General features: G+C 40.7%; 1 protein-coding gene across 1 annotated transcript in view; it reads left to right on the forward strand.

Moving 5' to 3' along the window:
• The window catches only part of ITGAV (integrin subunit alpha V), an 86,512-nt gene that overhangs the window by 59,026 nt on the left and 6,002 nt on the right, over positions 1-21,484 (forward strand). Inside the window, exons 21-29 of the mRNA XM_077829715.1 lie at positions 1,863-1,955; positions 2,724-2,803; positions 6,840-6,920; positions 8,234-8,339; positions 9,377-9,535; positions 14,053-14,166; positions 19,351-19,464; positions 19,569-19,676; positions 21,219-21,341. Coding sequence (XP_077685841.1) covers positions 1,863-1,955; positions 2,724-2,803; positions 6,840-6,920; positions 8,234-8,339; positions 9,377-9,535; positions 14,053-14,166; positions 19,351-19,464; positions 19,569-19,676; positions 21,219-21,341 — 978 coding nt within the window. The remainder of the gene's footprint in view (positions 1-1,862; positions 1,956-2,723; positions 2,804-6,839; positions 6,921-8,233; positions 8,340-9,376; positions 9,536-14,052; positions 14,167-19,350; positions 19,465-19,568; positions 19,677-21,218; positions 21,342-21,484) is intronic.

Genomic DNA, 21,484 nt, shown 5'->3' on the forward strand with positions numbered 1-21,484 from the left:
TCTTGCTTGCCTTATGTAGTTTTGTGCACTCCAAGCATATATGTCAGTAGCACAACACACTATTTTACATTTTAGGAAAGAGTTCCCAAAAGTAAGCTATTCTAAGAGGGGCTCTAGATCACCAGTTATTAGACTGGGTGCACTAATATTCTCCTGCTCTAAACTCTCACTAGCTTGGTCCCAGAAATTACAGATATTCTGTGTTAGCCTTCCAATTAGTCAGGTGATCACAATAACTTTGAAATTGCCCGAGCAGATGCGCAGCTGGAACTTCAAAGCTGAATTATTCTGATTCAGGAGAGAGGTGTTAAGCAACGATGGATAGACTGCACACAGACGCAGTGAATACATACAAATTATTTCTGGCACAGGTCTTTGAACAACACCTTTGCTAATTAATTTATATTCAGACTCAGCATTTCATATCCTGGGTAATGAGCTGAGCAAATCTAAGAGACAAAGAATAATATCTGGGTTCTGCTGCTCCCTCCCTGCCACACAAGTGAAGAACAAAGGGAAAAATCAAAGAGTGGATTCTGCTGGAAATTTTGTAACTGCAGAATCCTCATAAATTAAGGGGCTTCAGTTCTCTTGGTCACATGGAGTATATGGGATTGACTTTTAACTGCTGCCCCCATAGCCTTCTGAGATGTTTGTATTTCTTGGAAGGAACACACAGATTCTCTAAATGTGTTTTCGTTGGCATCACACTTGCACAGGCACAAGCAACCAATCTCTAAGCACCAATGCAGATTCTTGAAGCTTCTGTGAAGTTTCCCAGCAGTGCTCTGCCTTAGAGAGTGCTTAGATCCCACTGTGCTTCCAGAACTTCCCCCATCCTAGTTTTCTCTCAACAGTTAGGCCTTTGACCTATAGGATTGTTTAAAATGGCCACGAAGTTGGAGAATGCTGAGATAAATCAGTAAATGCTATTTTTGCCATGAGTCCTTGCAACCTAGACTGACTGGATTGCTCTCCTTCTGATGTCTTGTACATGGTGACCTCTGATGTGTCAACACACATGCACTGTCCTCCTACCCTCAACTAGTCAGCCCAGGGAGGAGGAACAGCCCTCAACAGCTGAAGAATCCTAGGTTTAGTTGGACTGCCAGGATGCTAAGACAAAGCTTACTTTTGATGCAAGTTATCACACTTCTTTGATAGCCAAGGTCTGTAGGATGCACAAAATGAAGTTGGATTATCCCTCTTCCACACTTGTAGAGAGAGCACCTGCTCTTAAGAAAGAGGGGCGGGGGGAATCCTTTTGTTTAAGCCTCCTCAGCTCTGTTGTTATTCACTGTCATAGTGGGCACCACTCCTTTAGTCCCATATGATAGTGTGCCCCTGGGTATCCTGGGTCATACTTCAAATGGCATATTCAGAGAGGTTTGCCTTCTGCTGCCCTAGATCTGTTGTCTGTTAATTTGTGCGCTGTGGACTCTCTGATAAGGACTGCTTCTGAGGAGCTACTGACTTTTCATGGCATTTTGCCTTCAAAGACTTGTCTCTCTTAAAGTGGAATATTAAGAGACTAACTCCCCTGTGAAAAAGTCATAGGTACTTCACATAGGTGTGGAGAACTCAACCTGAGAAATACTTGAGGCCTCAAAAATCATTATTGCTACCCCATATGAGTAGGAGTATTAGACTTTTATACTGTATATTCGAGAAAACAGAACACTTCTACCTCGTGAGGTTTTCACCTCCAGATTTTTTTCAGAGCTGTTTGCTACTAGATTATATTAAGATTGGCCAGTAATATTTAAATTAATGCAACTTGCTTGCAATTTTTTCTGTCTTTCATACTGATGCCAGAAAATATTGCACTGTTCTTCTTTAAGCTGTGCCTGTTTTTATTGCAGGCTTTAGCACGGCTATCCTGTGCATTTAAAACTGAGAATCAAACTCGCCTGGTGGTCTGTGACCTTGGAAATCCCATGAAGGCTGGGACTAAAGTAAGTCAAATGTGTGGCTGGGTTTAAAAGAAGTCGGAAGATGACTATTCATATTCATTGAGGAAGATGCGCACTCATACTGCTAGAAGATATAATCTCATTGACATTTAGATCTCAAAATATATTTTAAGCCACCCACATGTTAGAGTAGTTCAAAGAAAACATTCCAAAAATTGGCTGCCAGTTTGCCAGTAAACTAAGGTCTGAAAAAAATGTACGTGGTTTTTATGATGCAACTTTACCTAGAATTATTCTGTAATAATTCTAAGCACTGTTATATAGCACTTTTCACCCATAAATCTCGAGGCCATTTACATGAGGGAATACATGTCACTTCCAACCATTTTGGGGATGGGGACGCTGAGGTGCAGAGAGAGTAAGTGATTCACTGCATGACCGTGGTTAAATTAGTACAAAACTCAGAATTGAATCTTATTTTCTTGACTCCCAGGCACTTGTCCAGTTTACTAGACCGTGCTGCCTGCTGGTGCAGCACATGGGGTCTGGGAATATGTAAAAACAACTGTGGGAATGTGAAGCAAATTTTACTTTTTCTCTGGGGCAGCAGTATGACAACTCAACCTCAACCAAGTGAGAGAGGCACACTTGTTCAGTTGGATGCCCTTAATGCTAGTTCAGCCTGCCTTCGCTTCCTCTGTGACCCCCTGCCTTGTGCAATTTCAGTGACAAATAGTAGTGCTGAGCACTTTTTGTTATGAACTTGAGTCTGTTTCCACTAAACCTTGGTCACTTGGTTTTGTTTCTAAGCTATTAGCTGGCCTGCGTTTCAGTGTGAATCAGCAGTCAGAGATGGACACCTCCGTGAAGTTTGACTTACAAATCAGAAGGTATGGAAGTAGATGCTAACACCATGCCTCCCAATCTACATTACGCTGTAGCTAGCACTGATTAGATACCTTGGTAAATGATGAAGCTGTGAACTGATCATTTACAATTTAGTTCTGAGCTAATTTCTTCCTTTCTATCTCATAAATGTTTTATCATGGATTTAACTTGCTTTAAAACACTTCTCTGTTTGTAATGTAGGGAAAAGGTCAGTTCTGTTTGTATGCAGTTGATTTTCCTTTCACATGATGTGGCACAAATGAAATGGTGCTATTTAGTGACAATGGGTACAAAACCAGGAAAGGTATTTGAAGCAGAGCTTAATATTTTGCATTCTGGGTTCAGTTTGGATCTCTTCTTCACACATGCAGTGCCAAAATGTGAAACAACGTGTTCATTTGAAGGACTAGCAGCAGCCTCTGTTTTAAAAATGACCTTTGCTTGGACACTCCAGTCCTTCCATGGGTACGTCTGCACTGCAGCTTGAAGTGTGATTGCAGCTGGGTTAGGCACACCTGCGCTAGCTATAATCTAGAGACCAAGGTACAAATAGCAGCGAAGGCGTGGGCTTCAACTCGGGCTGTACAAGCCGGCCTGGAACGCTGGGTATGTACTTGTATTGCCAGCCCGAGCTGGCATCCATGCTGCTGTATCGTCACTGCTATTTTTAGCTGTGCTAGCTAGATTAAAGCTAGTGCAGTTACACCGACCTGAGGCTCGGTAGTACCTCCCATTCCCCTGCAGGCATGCTCTTTAAGAGCATGTTAGGCCCAGCTTGTATGTCTAATGAACTTGTGACTGTAGGAGGTGCTACTCCATGCCAGGGCTATTCACCTATGCTGTTGAGAGCAGAGACTATTTCTGTGTGTGTGTGTGTGTGTTTGTTTTGTACAGCCCCTGGCACAACCAGGCCTAGAACCTGAATGGTGACTTCTGGGCAATACTATAAAAATAGTAAATATATCAGGAGCCTATGAATGGAGTAGATTTATGTGCTTGCTGGAGAAAACACACAGGCCTCCTGTGATGCATAGTCAATGGGAATCTATCTCTCTGGTTATGATTTTTACACCTCTTAAGTTAACTCCAAGCTTCAAATGTAGCACTTTGTCCTTGAGGCATCAGGTGACTTTGTCACACTCCTTGGGGACTTTGTCCCCAGAACCCAATGAATGGATTACTCTCACACATATATGCATTTTCCCTCTCCAGAACTGATAATAAGAATAATAATTTTAGTGGCAGCAGTTTGCCTTGGTGATCAAAGGCTTTGCAGCACTACAAACCCTTTGATCTCACATAGCTGTCTGGTTCAGTTTTATTCCCATCCTTTCTATCAGCCAATGTACTGTTGCTTCTGGCCAGTGGCATATAACTCTAGCTCACCTCCCTTGGAGAATGTGGGCACCACTGAGCCTCCTAGCTTCTCCCTCCCTCAAAGGTGAGAGCAATCACCAAGGCACCTGGTTCCCTCCATCAGAGGAATAACAGTCCCTGCCGATCCTCTTTCCCCAGCTTCCTCCACACAGAAGTGTGGGGGGGTTGGGCGGGGGAGGAAGGAGCAATACTTCTGATGGAGAGAGGGGGAGCTGCTAAGCACCTCCCAGGTCCCACCTCAGGAAACTCGCCTACCTGACTTCTGATTGCCACCTCCCTCAAAAAACATCCCCCACCACCTACCTCTGATAGCTCCCCCACCCTTTTCACCCCTGATCCCTCAGTAGGGCAATCAGTTGTGAGGAAATGAACTGAGTCAGCAACCCAAGCATAATATACTACAAGTTAAAATAAGGGAGAAATGCAAGTTTTATGTAACTGTTTCAGAGAGCAAACACAACAGGATAGAAATTGCTTCTGCAGAATGTGAGAGAGGAACTGCAGCATTTAGTGACATGTGACAGGTCCAAGTAATATGACAAACGTGTCCCACTTACCTAGTCTGTGCCTTTCGCTGCACTCAGAGGTGTGCACTGCATGTCAAAAAATGGCTGTAACACTCCCAATGGTGACGCAAGAAGGGGTGTACCAACCTCAGGGCAGACTGTTTAAAAACCAGGGCACAAATCCCAAACTGGTTGTGAGATCTAAACGTAGATTTCACCAACAAACTGTACCAAGTGCAAACTCCTCAGGCACTTTAACAGCCTTAACGCAGAGTCACAGACAGTCCCCTTGAGTACTCTGATCTGTATTGCCACCTGGGCGAGCATATTTCTGTGATAGATGTCTCCTTATACCAAGGATCACAGCAATATTCAGGTTACTCCTGCTCCCAAAGGACCAATCACTTACCACAGGTCAATTGCACTTACGGTCTCACACCACTGACCGTACTTGTAGACAATCCTGTAATAAACTATATGAAGATTTATTAAATAGGAAAAGGAAACAGAATTATTACCAGGTTAAAGCAAGCAGACACAGACACGAATGAGTTAGTTTTAGGTTTCAAACAGTAATATAGGCTTCTATAACGAGCAAGCTCTACTTGACCTTTAAAGCTAACCTATGCTTCAGCTGGGGATCTCTTGTTTATGCCTAGAAACACCTCCCCCTCCCTGATTCCAAGCAGCATGGAGATACCTATTTGCTTGGTTTGGGGTTGTTATTCCCCTCCTGCCATGTGCTCTGAGCTGCAAACTCAGCTAATGGGCGGAATCCACTTGCATGACTCATATTCTTGGGGAGGAGAGCAGAACAACAACAAGAGTCTTCAGTCCTTTTGTTGAGGGTTTCTCAGTCCAGACATACGGAGTTTTCAGTTGCAAGATCTGACCAAAGCCCCTCTGGTATGGTGGGTCTCCTCTTTCAGAAGGAGCATAAGAAACTTCTGCAGAAGAGCAGTTCCGTGCACTAATTAATGTCCCTCTCCTATATGACGAGAATCACAGAGGCCCACAATAAAACTGCTCACATATTACAGTATGGAACATAGATACTGCAAGTAAGATGAATGCATGCAGCAATTCTCATCTGAACACTTTCTTAAAGTTCTAAAAATGTATCAATATTAACCCACAAGTGAGCCATACAGATTCCAGCTATGTATCTGTTAATGTCCAGTTGAGACACGAGCACCATGACATGAGCTGTCACCTGGTCCACCAATGTCACAGGTACGACCCGGCATCGAAAAGGGTATGACGATTGCTGTTTAGGAGGAAAATATTACTCTGCTACATGTAATTTGTAATTACAACAGCTGTGAAGAAAATAAAGAAAATTTAGGAAATCCTTACAAAGGAGGCAGTGTGCTGTAGTGGATAGAGCGCTGGTCTAGGATTCTATTCCCAGCTCTGCCACTGGCTTATTGGATGACCTGGGGCATCCTCTCTCTGCCTCAGTTTCTCCTTCTGTAAAATAGAGATAACGAATTTATATTGATGAAACGCTTATATATCGGAGCTAGGAAAGTGCTAGATTGTATTGGTATGAGTAATCCTAGCATTTATAAGTGAAAACTGCCTTATGATCTAGTACACCCTTCTGTAGGTTTTAAATATAGGTTCAATCCTCAGCAGTGCCTAGCTGATGTTAGTGTAGCTGTGGCAGGGGATGAGGTATGCAGAGATGACTTTTAAGGCACTTTCCTGCGTCCCCAACACTGGGGCTGGGTGAAGGCCACACCAGCCCTTGGGCAAGTTAGAGCGGCCTAAGGGCTAGATAGGGGCAGTTATGCAGCAATGATCACTGGAGTGCATTTTGCTCTGACCCTGCCTCCTCTAGCCCTTCAATTGTCCCTTATGCCAAGGAGAGTTAAAGTGGAAGGGCTGGCATAGTCAGCTACACCAGCTTTATGCCATTTGTTTTTTCCATGCAAGTAGAGTATTTAGGGCAGGTTGTAAGGCCCATTTATTCCGTACAATATGGCAAAGTAGACCTTAGTGGAGCAGCGTATGTGGCCCTTAGTTTTTAGTACCTCTCCTTTTGCCCCGATGACACAGGAGTCACATAATAATGTTACATAACATGTGCTTAACACTTTAAAAAAGAACCTTGTTCATTCCATTTAACAAATGGACTTATCTTCTTTTTCAGCTCCAATCTATTTGACAGTTTAAGCCCAATAACATCTTATCAGGCTGACCTTGCCATCTTAGCATCTGTTGAAATTAGAGGGTGAGTGTTGATACTTATTTAGCAAGTGTTTCTTTTATGATGAATGGTTTTGTTTTGGGGTTGGTTGGGGTTTTTTTGGTAAACTTCCTTGCAGGTCTGCAGGTCTTGCTTCTTATTGAGCCTTGGAGGATTTGTAACAGAAAAGTAAACTCGGATTCATGTCGTCATCTTTGGGGCTTTAAGTGCAACCTAAATAATTTAGGATCCCAAGTCAATTTTGAAAATGGGACTTGGGTTCCTAAGTGCTTTTGAAAATGCTGCTGTTCATCTTTATAATTCATTCAAAGAACAGTTTGTAAAAATTATTCCCAAAAAATCACCTTCTGAACAGACTAAGAAAATACACTTTGAGTCCAAAACTGCCAAAATCTTTTTTTAGAATGTCAAAATACTGTCCAAATATAGGTTTAGAGTAGCTTGTCCTTTTCAGCCTTAGGTATACTATCTGTGAGGCTGTGATGACTCTCTCCTGCTGCTATTTATTGAAAGCCACAATTCACCTAACCATTAAATGGTCCTTCTGATCAGCCAGTCAACTCAGGATGCCTCTCTCTACATATTTTAATTTTCCTGAATAACTTTTATGTATATATTTATTTTACAAAGAGTGCTTTTCTGTGCAGCTCTTAAACCTCTAAAGAATCCTGACTGTTCAGTGAAGATGTTAATTTTTCTCCTGCTGGAACACTAATATTGCTCACAATCATTGAGGCCTTGCATATTTTTTAGGGGAAAAATGAAAATCTCCTAAGAGGCACCATTTTCTTTAATTTTTCCTTCCCACCAGAAATCTACTGCATTAATAAGTTTCTTGAGATCCTGGTGCTGTTAAACAATCATGTTTAAAAAGGAAGAAAAATTAGTAAAACCACCATTGCCAACCAGGTGCTGGCTGAGTTCCATGTATGACCCTACCAATTAGATGCCTCTATGGTCAACCCTGCTCACAGTTGAATTTTTCACCACAGAAAGTTGTCCAGACAGCATGTATTAATTTTATACAATGACCCCAAATATGAAGAAAGATCCCTCTGAGAGAGAATTGTTCTTAACAGTATATTGAGCAGAAGATCAAGCCCCCCCACAGCTCCTGCCTCCTAGTCCCTTTAGGGGGGAGCTCCTGACAGTCCCCGAGACCCTCTGCCCCTTATCCAACCCCTTGGCCTCGGCCCCGGCCCGGCACCCATAACATGCTGCTCAGAGCAGTGTGTCAGAGCTTTACCGCATTGTATGCGAACCCACGTTATATTGGGTTGCGTTATATCGGGGTAGAGGTGTATTTGATAGCTTTGTTTATTCCCTTCACTATGTAGTGTCTCTTCTCCTGATCACATCTTCCTCCCCATTGCAAACTGGCAACCCCAGGAGAATCCAGAGACAGAAGAAGACATAGGACCTCTAGTTCAGCACATATATGAGGTATGTAATCGTTACTGATTTGAGGTCCAGCATTTTAGCCAAGAAATAATGGGGAAGGAGGAAATATTTTAGTTAAGATTTCCTTTATGGTAAATGTGCTTTACTCCATGTCGTTGTTCAGTAGGAACTTAGAATTTGCTGCATTGAGTCAATTGAATTCATTGGTCCAAGCCTCTGCGGAAGGCAAAAATCCTAACAATTAATATAGCCAGTTGTGCAGTGCTATACGTTGCAGTTAGTGGGAGTGGGAAGGAATTCCTCTCTGATCCTTACAGCAATCAGCTTATACCTGAATCATAAACCTCTCTGCTATTTTACATAACTCTGCATGTTATTGGCCATAAAATCATCCAGTCCTTTAGAAAACTACACAAAATATCTGGTCACCTTAATCTTGCAACAGTGAAATCAATAAAATGACTACTCAGTGTGTTAATTATTTTGGACACTCAGCTGTACTCTAATTCTGCAGTCATTATTACAAAAGCTTTTTGCCTTGAAAATTAGTCTTTTGAGAGTTCTTTTTTTTAAGCAACTATCACAGATTTCATCTGTGTTCAATTAATTTTTTTAAAGAATTTCTTTTTAGAAAGACTGTCTGACTATAATTCAAGTTATTGTGCAACCAATAAGGTACTGCTTATCTAAAACAATTATTCTTCTCATATATCTGACCTGTCCCATAACGTACATACAACTTTGGATAAGAAATGTACAGTATCTCTCACTTTGGGCAATGTAGTACATTTAACAAATGGAATTTCTTGAAGGCAGAAAAATATCTTTCCTTTAAGTTTTTCAGAAGACTCTCCCCTTTCCAGCAAATTATTTCAAGTAATTATAAGTTAGCTTCTTGGGAGATGAAATTGAGTTTCTTTCCATAGTAATGCTGGTGATACTCTGATTGTACTGACAGTCAGGGGATATATTGTAGATGCTCCTTCATATAATTTTAAGTATATACTAGTGCCTCCTGGGCCATTAACAAAGGAAAGAGGATAGTCTTACACAGTCATTAATTTTCTTCTCATCACTAGCTGAGAAACAATGGTCCAAGTGCATTTAGCAAGGTGATGCTAAATCTTCAGTGGCCTTACAAATACAACAATAACACCCTGTTGTATATTATGCAATATGAAATTGATGGACCCATGAACTGCACTTCAGATATGGAGATCAACCCATTGAAAATTAAGGTAAGCAGAGACTTTTGTAATGCCATGTTTGGGTATTGAGTCGAGTTGGGTTTTTGTTCCTATCATTTTGCTGCATACTATAAACTGTGAAATATAAGATTATTTATATAGACCAGACTCCCTGCTAATGTAAATAAGCATAGCCGCTAGTTTTGCTGTGTTTTACTCCTATTGAGAATCTGCTTATTTTCTCTATTCTTTTTTTACGTATTCCCTTTTATTTTTTGTTATACCCTGTGTAACAGGGTGCTGGCCATTAGGTCCTGAGCCAGCCCTCTGTTAGTCCAGCTCCAATTAAGAAGCATTAATTGGGGCTGGCTGAGTATGCCACGCCTAACTGCTAGAAGGGAAGCGCCTGCGGGCCTCATTAGCCAGGGGGCTATATTGGGCTGTCAGGAAGCTGGGGGGGGGAAGGGAAAGAAAGGGAGGAGCCAAAGGCTGTGTGGATCCCTGCTGGCTGGAGAAGCTAGCTGTCCCCCAGGTTGCTAGTTTGCAACGTCTGTAAATAGAAGGTGGTGGGAGCTGACACTGTAAATAAAAGGCACTGGTGATTGCACTCAGAAGAGGTCTCTGGCTGGTTTGCTGCGAGGGCAAGCGAACACCTTGTTACACCCTGGCTGCTTGTATGAAGAGACACCAGCTGGAAGAATAGGCAGACACCAGTTTTTCACCAAAAGTTCAGATCTAGTATCCCATGTCGTCTTCTTTTTTTTTATTATTATTATTTTAAACTCATGTTGGCATAGTTTTCAGTCCACAGCAATGTGTAGCCTTTTATTTTATTTAAAGTGAATTTTGTAATCTGTGTAACATAATACCACCACCGTGGGTTCAGCCCTGGCGGCTACAGTTTCAAGCTTAACAGGGTAAAAGTCACCTCTGCTACTTGCTTCAGAGTTAGTCTCTAGGAACACATAAAGACCAAAGGTAGTGACTACACATACATTCACAAGTACAAGGTCTAGACTGTTTTACAATTTTTATTAAAGTTACAATTAAAGTTATGATTATCCAAGCACATAGAAGTTACAAATATAGTTATATTCACATCCTTAACAACAGTGTTAGGGTCTAATGTGTGTCAACTGGCTTGGTCATCAGTAGTGGTACGGTTCCTGCTGGAGTCTCCCAAAGGGAGCTCAATTTTCCCATTCTGGGCATCCCCTTTTTATAATGTGATTCTGTCTATACCTACATTCTGCGCATGTCCACAAAAGTGTCAACCCTCTTTTCTCTTATTGGTTTGTGTCTCCTGGAAACTTAAGGGACCCCAATTTTCTATAGGCTGTGTAAGTTCCGTTTATTCACATTGGCATTGATCCACAGCCTGTATCCTTTGGTTAAGACACATGTTGGATACAGTATTTTTATGATCTAATATTTATTTTCTGGGTAATTTTATGCAGTATTACCACTTGGTACCTCTTTTCCCATAATCTTAGGGCATCGAGTTATTTTCTGGTTGCTTATGTCATCATTTCTTGTCTCCAAGACCTAAAATAGCTAAGCTAAAATCTTGCAGGCCTCAGCCTACAGATTCTTGTGTTTCAGCTTCCCTTACTCATGTCTGATACATGGTTCCTCGAAATACTGTTCCATCTTATACTTTCATAATCTTACAAATTAACTCTAACATAGAATGAATATAGATGATATAACATATTGATTCATCATAACATCATGCAATAAATGAATAATAACTAAAAACATGGGCTACAAATGGAACGTTACTTAACCTAGATTTAAACAGCAACATTCCAAAAGTTGTTTTGTTTATGTAATATTTTTATTTTTCAGTTTAGTAGGAGACATTGCATTATTGTTTTTATTACTACTTATTTATCTAGGGCCTGATCTAAAGCACAGTGAGGTCAATGGAAGTCTTTTAATTGATTTCAGTGGCCTTTAGATGAGGCCCAGCGTGCCACAAAAGTATTTTATATATAATACATGAAGATATATATTTCTCTCATGCAATTTCAATATACTGTATAAATATAGTGTGTACATATATATGCAATTTCAAATTCATCACAGAGATAAAGGGGTATTTCATATGTGGAATAGTATAGTGACCCTTAGGTCTCAAGTGTGAAATCTGGAAAAAAAATTCCCAAATTGGAGGAATTGCTAAGGCCCACAATATCCTACCCACAGTACCCTATTTCAAATTCCTCCTTAAATGATACACTTACATGCACACATATGTAACCTACAGTGCTTGTACCAGTTTCTTAGACTCAAATAAATACATTAGAAGTGTTGGGGAGAGACCCTTGAATATGAGATTGCTACATTGAAAGTGCTTTATTGACAGCTTTAAGAATAGATTCTTTGCTCATTCCAGGAATGAAACTTCCATTGACATCAGTTAACATTCTACTAATTGAACTGGCTGAACTGTAAAAAAAATATGTGCTAATAATTGGCAAAGTATTGAGTTTGGTGAGGCAAGAATTGGACACTGCAGGGCTCTGAATTAGGTCTTATTAAACATCTGTGTTAATGATCTAGGAAAAGGAGTGAACAGCATATTAATTAAATTTGAAGATGATAAATTTTGGAGATTTGCAAACCTCAGCTAGGACAGAGACAAAGGGACCTATGGGGATTGGAAACAAGGACAGACACCTCTTTTGAATAGGTTCCATTCTGTTGCACGTAGGGCTGTATGCAAGTCATAGGTTTTGATTTGCCCAAGTTTTGCGAAATCTGTCAGGTGAGGTCAGTTTGAATTTTTTCTTGACCTAGTTTTGCTTTGCTTGAAGTTTACAGGCACTCAGAAAGTCAATACAAAACACTAATAAATTTGAGTTTATTAAATGGTTTTGCTATGCAATTGGTATGTTTATGTCTGTGTTGCAATGACATAGCAACAAAATTATCCCTGATTTCAAGGAATCCATTTGCAAAATCACTTCTTTTTGCTTTCTCTAGAACTCAGAAACAGCAATAACAACGAAGCACAAAACATGTGAATGACCCGGTCAAAGTAGTTTGGCTAGCTGTTGGCTTGTAACCCAATTTCTGCACACTCTTAAGTCTAATCATTAGTAGTAGTTCTTAAAGATCTCAAATCACATTTGCCAAGAGTAGGGGTATTAGTCTTGCATCCTAGACAAGTTCTTTTTAGGTAATCACTTTTGTCTACTTAAAATTCCCCAGCATTCCCAGTAGTATGTGGCAGTGTTCTTGCATTCCTATACTAAACTGTGGTGGAATGTTGCTCTCCGCAGTTAAAATGTTGCTATGTTCTACTCCAGAGGTGATTGCTTCTGTGAAGTTATTTTTGTATATGTATTTGGTCGTTTGTAAAGCATCCTAAGACCCTTTAGGATAGAAGATGCTATATTAAATTTTCAGAATGGAGAGGGGTAACTCGTGGTGTTCCCCAAGGGTCAGTCCTAGGACCAATCCTATTCAACTTATTCATAAATGATCTGGAGAAAGGGGTAAAAAGTGAGGTGGCAAAGTTTGCAGATGATACTAAACTGCTCAAGATAGTTAAGACCAAAGCAGACCGTGAAGAACTTCAAAAAGATCTCACAAAACTAAGTGACTGGGCAACAAAATGGCAAATGAAATTTAATGTGGATAAATGTAAAGTAATGCAAATTGGAAAAAATATCCCAACTATATATACAATATGATGGGGGCTAATTTAGCTACAATTAATCAGGAGAGAGATCTTGGAGTCACCGTGGATTGTTCTCTAAAGACGTCCATGCAGTGTGCAGCAGCAGTGAGAAAAGCAAACGGGATGTTAGGAATCATTAAAAAAGGTATAGAGAATAAGACGGAGAATATCTTATTGCCCTTATATAAATCCATGGTATGCCCACATCTTGAATACTGCGTTCAGATGTGGTCCCCTCATCTCAAAAAAGATATACTGGCATTAGAAAAGGTTCAGAAAAGAGCAGCTAAAATGATTAGGGGTTTGGAACGTGTCCCATATGAGGAGAGATTAAAGAGGCCAGGACTTTTCAGCTTGGAAAAGAGGAGACTGGGGGGGGGATATGATAGAGGTATATAAAATCATGAGTGGTGTGGGAAAAGTGAATAAGGAAAAGTCATTTACTTGTTTCCATAATATGAGAACTAGGGGCCACCAAATGAAATTAATGGGCAGCAGGTTTAAAACAAATAAAAGGAAGTTCTTCTTCACTCAGCGCACAGTCAACCTGTGGAAATCTTTGCCTGAGGAGGTTGTGAAGGCTAGGACTTTAACAGAGTTTAAAAGAGAACTGGATAAATTCATGGAGGTTAAGTCCATTAATGGTTATTAGCCAGGATGGGTAAGGAATGGTGTCCCTAGCCTCTGTTTGTCAGAGAGTGCAGATGGATGGCAGGAGAGAGATCACTGTTAGGTTCACTCCCTCTGGAGCACTTGGCATTGGCCACTGTCAGTAGACAGGATACTGGGCTGGGTGGACCTTTGGTCTGACCCAGTATAGCCATTATGTTCTTATATTAGATATCGTTTATTATTTGTGTTTTTCTTGATGTAACCTTAGATTTCAGTTCCTAAAGCAGATGAGAAGAATGAAACACTTAGGGATGAAGATAATCGTGATCACCATATAAATCGAAGAGATATAACTGCCATTGAAGGAGATGTACATACTTTGGTAAGCGCTATAGTAGCTCTTGAACCAATATATTTCAGATGTCATCTTTTGCTCTTTTAATGAAGAGATGAAAACTGTGGAAATAGTTTTATAAAGGAAAAATGCATTTGATAATCTAGGGCCTTGTTTTTTCCATTTTTAGTGGAACATAGCTAATTATGCTTATTATTTAGTGGAACATAGCTTATTATTAGTTAGATGTCTGAATGCATTTGTGCCCACAGTTATTTGCAGGCATGGGAATTGAGTTGAGGCCTTTTTCAACATCAGGGTCTCCATAGACTATGCTTTTCTGTGGAGTTGGGACATTGACAGTTGGATGGGGGAGGTGTGAGAAATTGGGGTAACTGAGGAGAGGTATAATGACTGGATGAACCCTGGGAGCATCTGCACAGCCCTGGATTTCAGTGACATCAGAGCATACTCCGCCTAATTGACCAATGGACTTTCTGCCCTCCTGCTCCTGATGTTTGCAGGGACCTGTCCCTGTTTTCTGGATAACAGCAGGGAGTGGGAAAATTTCTGAACTCTTGTGGCCTCTCAGCTCCCAAGGGGACCCATTATTCACAGGAAGTGTGGGGATCATCTGTGTTTCTCTTAGAAAAGGGCCAGTAGTGCTAGATAGAGGGTTTTGGGGGATCGACTCTGCAAAAGGAGGAAAAAGTAATAATATAGTAAAAATGTAGTGAGTCCACTTTATCTAGTAGGTGAGGGAGCAAATGTAAAGGGAATCCAGGGTGGGGGGTGGTTATGGTTTAATGAGGACTCTTTAGAAAGGATCATTCTAAAAAATGTTTCAATGGTTTGGAACCATCAAGCTGTGTATCCACCTGTTGCTGCTGTCACCCATGTCTTCCTTCCATCCCTTCCCCTTTTCTTTCTCTTGTTAGTTATGCTCGGTTCTTGTTCCTTGTCTTTAATTGGCTGGGGCAGGGACCGTGTCCACCTAGTGTTTGTACAGCACCTGTAACCCTGAGACTGCCGAAATGGACAGTGAATTTCTCCCCATTTCTGTGGAATGAATCTGTCAGACCTTTGGGAAGGGCAGTCTGCTGGATCTGCCTGAGAGAAGTGGTGGGAGTTCTGAGATTGGTGCTCTGCTCAAGAGGCCAGCATCACGGCAGAGCCACCTGAACACAATGGGTTTCAGCAGATCCCCTGAAACCTCACATGGCATGCTTTATTTGCAATATCACAATCCCAGGATTATTCGCTATAAGGCCTTGGTGGGGAGAGGAAAAAGAAAAGGATTAAAATGTACCTACATCCTGTGTTGTGGGGAGTGGGTCTGTGAAGGAGAAAATGGGGATTATCTGATCGGGGAGGGAAAAAGAGTCAAGATCTGACAGTCTGATTCTTCTCCACATAAGAGCTCCAAACTCCTATACCTCCAGTTGCCAAACACTCCTTTCTTCAGAGTAGCTGCCTTTGCCCAGCCTTCCTAATGGTTTGGTTGGACTCTCTAACCACCAAAAATTATATCCTATATCTGGAGTCTGTATTTTAGCATTTTCAGGAAGACTGATTACAGGTAGGTTCCATTTAAAATGCAACTTGCACTAACTGCAATAACCCCAATAGCTTCCCCTAATTAGAAGAGGAGGTACTGCAGAATAGCAAATAGTGAATTTTAACAGCACCTATTATAGATGATACAATACAGTAGGTTTCTTCAGTCTCTAACATCTGAGATTTATTATATGTGAGATATTTCAATTGATTCACTAGCTTGATGAATAACTCAGTGTTTCAAACAACTCTGAGACAGGTTAAATCAAGGAGAGACAGTTTCTGAGTGACAAGAATATGCTGCCAGTTTACGTTTTTATCTTCTACTCTTTCCCTCCAAGGCAGGGTGATGTTGCATCCAAATGGTATTGTATAAGCATAGCTACAGTTCTGAATGTCACGTCAAAAATGAAGGGGAAAAGAGGCAGTCTTGTTTTGTTCCTCTTTCAGGAACTGTTGATGATCTAATCCCATTAGTTAATAGGATGCTAGTGGAAAATAGAAATGTTTAATCCAGGTTAGAAAAGCCAGCCAAACTCTGAATTTCCTTGGCATTATTTACAGATAAGGGACTGTGACGGGATCCCTGGGGTGCAGCTTGGGACTGTGGGACTGCTGTGCCCCCTTAACTCTCTACCCTGGGCTGTCTCTCATAATGCTTTGCTAGTGACAAGCAGCAAACTCCTCCAGGCACTGTTATCGCTCAGCACAACAGCATATGGAGCTCCTCACCCAGCTAGATTGCATGAATCCTCCCAGAGCCATTCATGAATCACACAGGGAAAGGCACTAGCCAAATCCTCCCAGCCTTGTACCTCAGGAATATACCGTCTTGCACTGCTCAAGACCCTTTCTTGAGCAATGCAAGTTTATTAATTGGTTCACACTTCATCAATGGAAAGTGGATATACACCAGCCTTTGTCAACCTGAGCAGATTTACCAAACACTTCAGGCAAACTCACTGGTAAAGATAAACAGTAAAACTACTTTATTGATTACAAAAGGTAGGCAAAAGGTCAGAGTGGTTACCAAAATAAAATAAAATTAAAATATAAACACGCAGTCTAAACTCTCAATCCTATTAGACTGGGCAACATCTAGGTTAAAGAGTTTTTCTCATGCCACTGGATATTGCAATTCATAGCAGTTTTCACCCTTAAAACCTGGACCAGTCTGCTCTGTTGGAGTCTTCAGTCTTTGGAGTGTCCTTATTGCTTGCAGCATAGGGGGAGGAGAACGGGTGAAGCATGGTCCCCCTGTGTTCTGTTTTATACCCTTAGTCCCTGTGCTTGGAGAACACAAGCCCAGGCATGTGTGGTGGTCCAGGCATGTCATTGAATTGTAACTCCTCTGCTGGACAAAGGCTGGTGGTGTGTGTTCTGCACCCACCCGGGCGTTGGTTACCTCCCTTGTCACTGTCTCTGGAGAGCTAGTATCTGGGCACTTCCCAAACCCACAGCATATTTTAGTGAAAACCATACAACACAATTCTTATAATTTTATATGCATTAATGATGCACATATTTAGATGGAACAATGGGTTTCAGCAGATCCCCTGATACCTCACATGGCATGCTTTATTTGCAATCTCACAATTATGAGATGAGGAACATGGGGGTTACAGGTCGCTCCCTCAAGGTATAGAGTGTCACAGGGTCACTCTCCCTTACTGAAGGCCTTTTGTTCAGTTTATCAACAATGCAGCAGCAGAATCATAGAATATCAGGGTTGGAAGGGACCTCAGGAGGTCATCTAATCCAACCCCCTGCTCAAAGCAGGACCAATCCCCAATTTTTGCCCCAGATCCCTAAATGGCCCCCTCAAGGATTGAACTCACAACCCTGGGTTTAGCAGGCCAATGCTCAAACCACTGAGCTATCCCTCCCCCCAATGTTTCATGGGTGTCTGATACAGCAGGTGGAATCTTTGGCATAAATCTTTTTCTAAAACCTCTATGACCTTTGTATGAAGGGCAACAACACTGAAGCCCTTAGGTTGTGCAGTTATTTGGCACACAGTACACAATAAAATGAGAAGCCAAAACTTCCACAGTTTCTAGAACAAAGGGAGAAAGTAAAGCAGTCCAGTCAGTTATCATATTAACAGGAATAATTTCTATTTGAAATAATTTTTTAGCTATGTCTGGGATTAGAGGATACTACATTCTTGGAAGGATTTGTGCTTCTCGTTTAAGGGTATTTATCTTAAATAATGGAATTTGGCCTTTACATGTGTGCACAGTCTTCTGTAACAATAATTATATTGCATCATGAGTTTGTGATACCCAACTGTGAAATACAATGCTATGTAAATCTGTAACTGAGAATACATCAGGTACAATGTACCATATTTTGTAGAAATATGTAACCTTTCTAATTCACACACTGAACAATTACAAACTCCAACATTCAGTGAGAGTTCAGATCAGCACACATCTTACTAAAGTACATATCTGTAATGCATATCCTGGAATTGCCATCAAATATTTCCAGTAGAGATAAGGAGGTGTTAGTACCATTATACAAGGCACTGGTGAGACCTCATCTGGAATATTGTGTGCAGTTCTGGTCTCCCATGTTTAAGAAAGATGAATTCAAACTGGAACAGGTACAGAGAAGGGCTACTAGGATGATCCGAGGAATGGAAAACCTGTCTTATGGAAGGAGACTCAAGGAGCTTGGCTTGTTTAGCCTAACTAAACGAAGGCTGAGGGGAGATATGATTGCTCTCTATAAATATATCAGAGGGATAAATACCATGGAGGGAGAAGAATTATTTAAGCTCAGTACCAATGTCTACACAAGAACAAATGGATATAAACTCCCATCAGGAAGTTTAGACTTGAAATTAGACGAAGGTTTCTAACCATCAGAGGGGTGAAGTTCTGGAACAGCCTTCCAAGGGAAGCAGTGGGAGCAAAAGACATATTTGGCTTCAAGACTAAGCTTGATAGGTTTATGGAAGAGATGATATGATGAGGTAGCCTAATTTTGGCAATTAATTGATCTTCATCTATTAGCGGTAGATATGCCCAGTGGCCTGTGATGGGATGGTAGATGGGGTGGGATCTGAGTTACTACAGAGAATTCTTTCGTGGGTGTTTGGCTGGTGAGTCTTGTCCACATGCTCAGGGTTTAGCTGATCGCCATATTTGGGGTCGGGAAGGAATTTTCCTCCAGGGCAGATTGGCAGAGGCTCTGGGGGGTTTTCGCCTTTCTCTGCAGCTTGGGGTATGGATCACTTGCTGGAGGATTCTCTGCACCTCGAAGTCTTTAAACCATGATTTGAGGACTTCAATAGCTCAGACATAGGTTAGACGTTTGTTACAGGAGTTGATGGGTAAGATTCTGTGGCCTGCGTTGTGCAGGAGGTCAGACTAGACAATCATAATGGTCCCTTCTGACTTTAAAGTCTATGATTCTATTATTCTAATCATGGTACAAAGGGGCCTTAAAATTGGGTTAAATCAATAGAGCTTATTAATTGCAAAATTATGGAATTTCGCTATGGATTTCCTATTCACTTGAGTGATTTATGGAGTTTTTATTGCACATTTTAATATAGAAATTATCTGTGTAGCAATTGATGTACTGTCATTTGTGTCTTTAAGACTGAATGTAGACATAGTAATGCATTTTCATCAGTGAGGTAACCATTCCTCTCATCACACCTAGGGCTGTGGAACTGCTGAATGTTTAAAGATAGTCTGCCAAGTTGGCCGCCTGGAGAGGGGAAAGAGTGCAATATTGTATGTAAAATCCCGCCTTTGGACCCAGACCTTTATGAACGTAAGTGCCTATTAATAATTCACAATCTCTCCCCGCTTCTGAAACATGAAAAGTCTTTTTACATCCAGCATGTAAAATCAATTTTTTGGTTTTTTTTTGCACAGAAAGAAAACCAGAATCATTCGTACTCACTCAAGTCATCAGCCTCATTCAATGTCATAGAGTTCCCTTACAAGAACCTTTCATTTGAAGATATCCATAATTCTACAGTAGTAAGTCATTTATGTCTGAACATGGTTTGGTCCAATGCACATTCAGCTGAAATTAATATAAGAAATAGAATGATCAAAATGAAGCACATACATTCATCTTCATAATGCTACTAAATTTTAACTAACTCTTAGTTTTATATATTAAAATTATTTATACACATAAAATTAAAAATAAAACCGAACATTTTCAATCTGAAAACTAGAGTTCTAACATTTGGCATGTAGGCTTTCATATATCTATATTGACAATACTGTGCGCAAATAGACCTGGTTAATAGATACAATTCAGTCTACATACTGACAGTCCTGAATCATTCAAAGAGCCTATAAAACTTGTTCTGATGTTCAGGATTATATTTAGTCCTTTATTGGGAAATACAATTTATTGATGTCTCAGTGGTGGTACTACCAAACATATCTTACAGCCCAATTCTGCAGACATATGCGATAAATGCTATTTATCATTTGTCTTTGATGGCTTCACCTGCTTTTTGCCTACTAATCTATCTGCTGGGACTGCTGCTAATATTCCAAAGCTTAGAGAAGCTTTCCAACACCTACCATGTCACAGGGCTTTCCCCCCGCCTTTAACTCTTCCAGAGAAATATTCCCTTCTTCCCCTCCCCACCCATGCACATTACACTTGCTAGACCCCAGAATGGACAGTGTTAAGTCCTGCACCATTGACAGATGTGAAGTCCAATATCTTGTGACCAAACTGGTGCAATAAGAAAACCAGGAATGGTAGAAATCTTTAGTTTTCTAGTCCTCATGAGGTGGGAGAGTTTGAACTTTAAAATTGACATTATTATTTATTACTATTTTTATTACTAATAATTAATAATAATAATCTGGTACTGCAGTCGTGCCCAACAGCCCCAGTGAAGAACCAGAACTCTATTGCACTAGGCAGTGTACAAATGCAGAACAAAAAGATGAGCTCTGCCCCAAACAGCTTAACAATCAAAGTATAAGGCAGTAGACAACTGGGTGATACAAAGAGGAGGAGAAACAATTAGAAAGCAGTGGTCATCATGACAAACAGTGATCTCGGCTCACCAGCTCTCTAACCATTGTCAAGATTTTTGTAGGCATCACAGCAAAAGAGAGTTTTTGCAGAGGGATTTGGAAGAGGACATTCTTATACAGTATCTGGTTTCTAAAATATATTAGTTCCTATTTTCCTCTCCTTCCAAGCCCTATAAGGTTTGATTCTTGGTATTGAGAGGGTGCCTAACTTTAAAATAAAATGCCAAAAATACTTTTAAAAACTCTGAAACATTTGTGAGATACCACACTTCTTCTGTAAAATGTCAAGCATATACAGAATATGCATTTAGTATGGTACAAAGGCTTTCATAGTCTTGGATAATCTCTATCAATTTACAGAAGTGCCATCTCATCCAAAAGAAATGTTAATTCATGGTGAATTAGGATGTGTTTTAAATATGACCGGTTCAAAATATGTATGTCACAAACTGTATGGACAAACTCATTCATGCCACTGCCTAATAAAATGTGATCCGTTGTGTTTTTCATTAGGTTACCACAAATATCACCTGGGGCATTCAACCACAGCCCATGCCAGTGCCAGTGTGGGTTATAATTTTGGCTGTCCTAGCAGGATTATTGCTCCTGGCTGTTCTAGTCTTTGTAATGTACAGGGTAAGCATTATACTTTCGGGGGGGGGGGGAGGGGCAGGGGTGTCCATTATTGATGTATTACTGAAAATGACACTAGTAATTTGGTCCTAAACAGTCTGAATATGTTTATCTATTGGGTAAACTGCAGAGTCCATCCATTCATC

This window comes from Eretmochelys imbricata, chromosome 11, assembly GCF_965152235.1.
Source record: "Eretmochelys imbricata isolate rEreImb1 chromosome 11, rEreImb1.hap1, whole genome shotgun sequence".
Classification (NCBI taxonomy): Eukaryota; Metazoa; Chordata; order Testudines; family Cheloniidae; genus Eretmochelys; species Eretmochelys imbricata.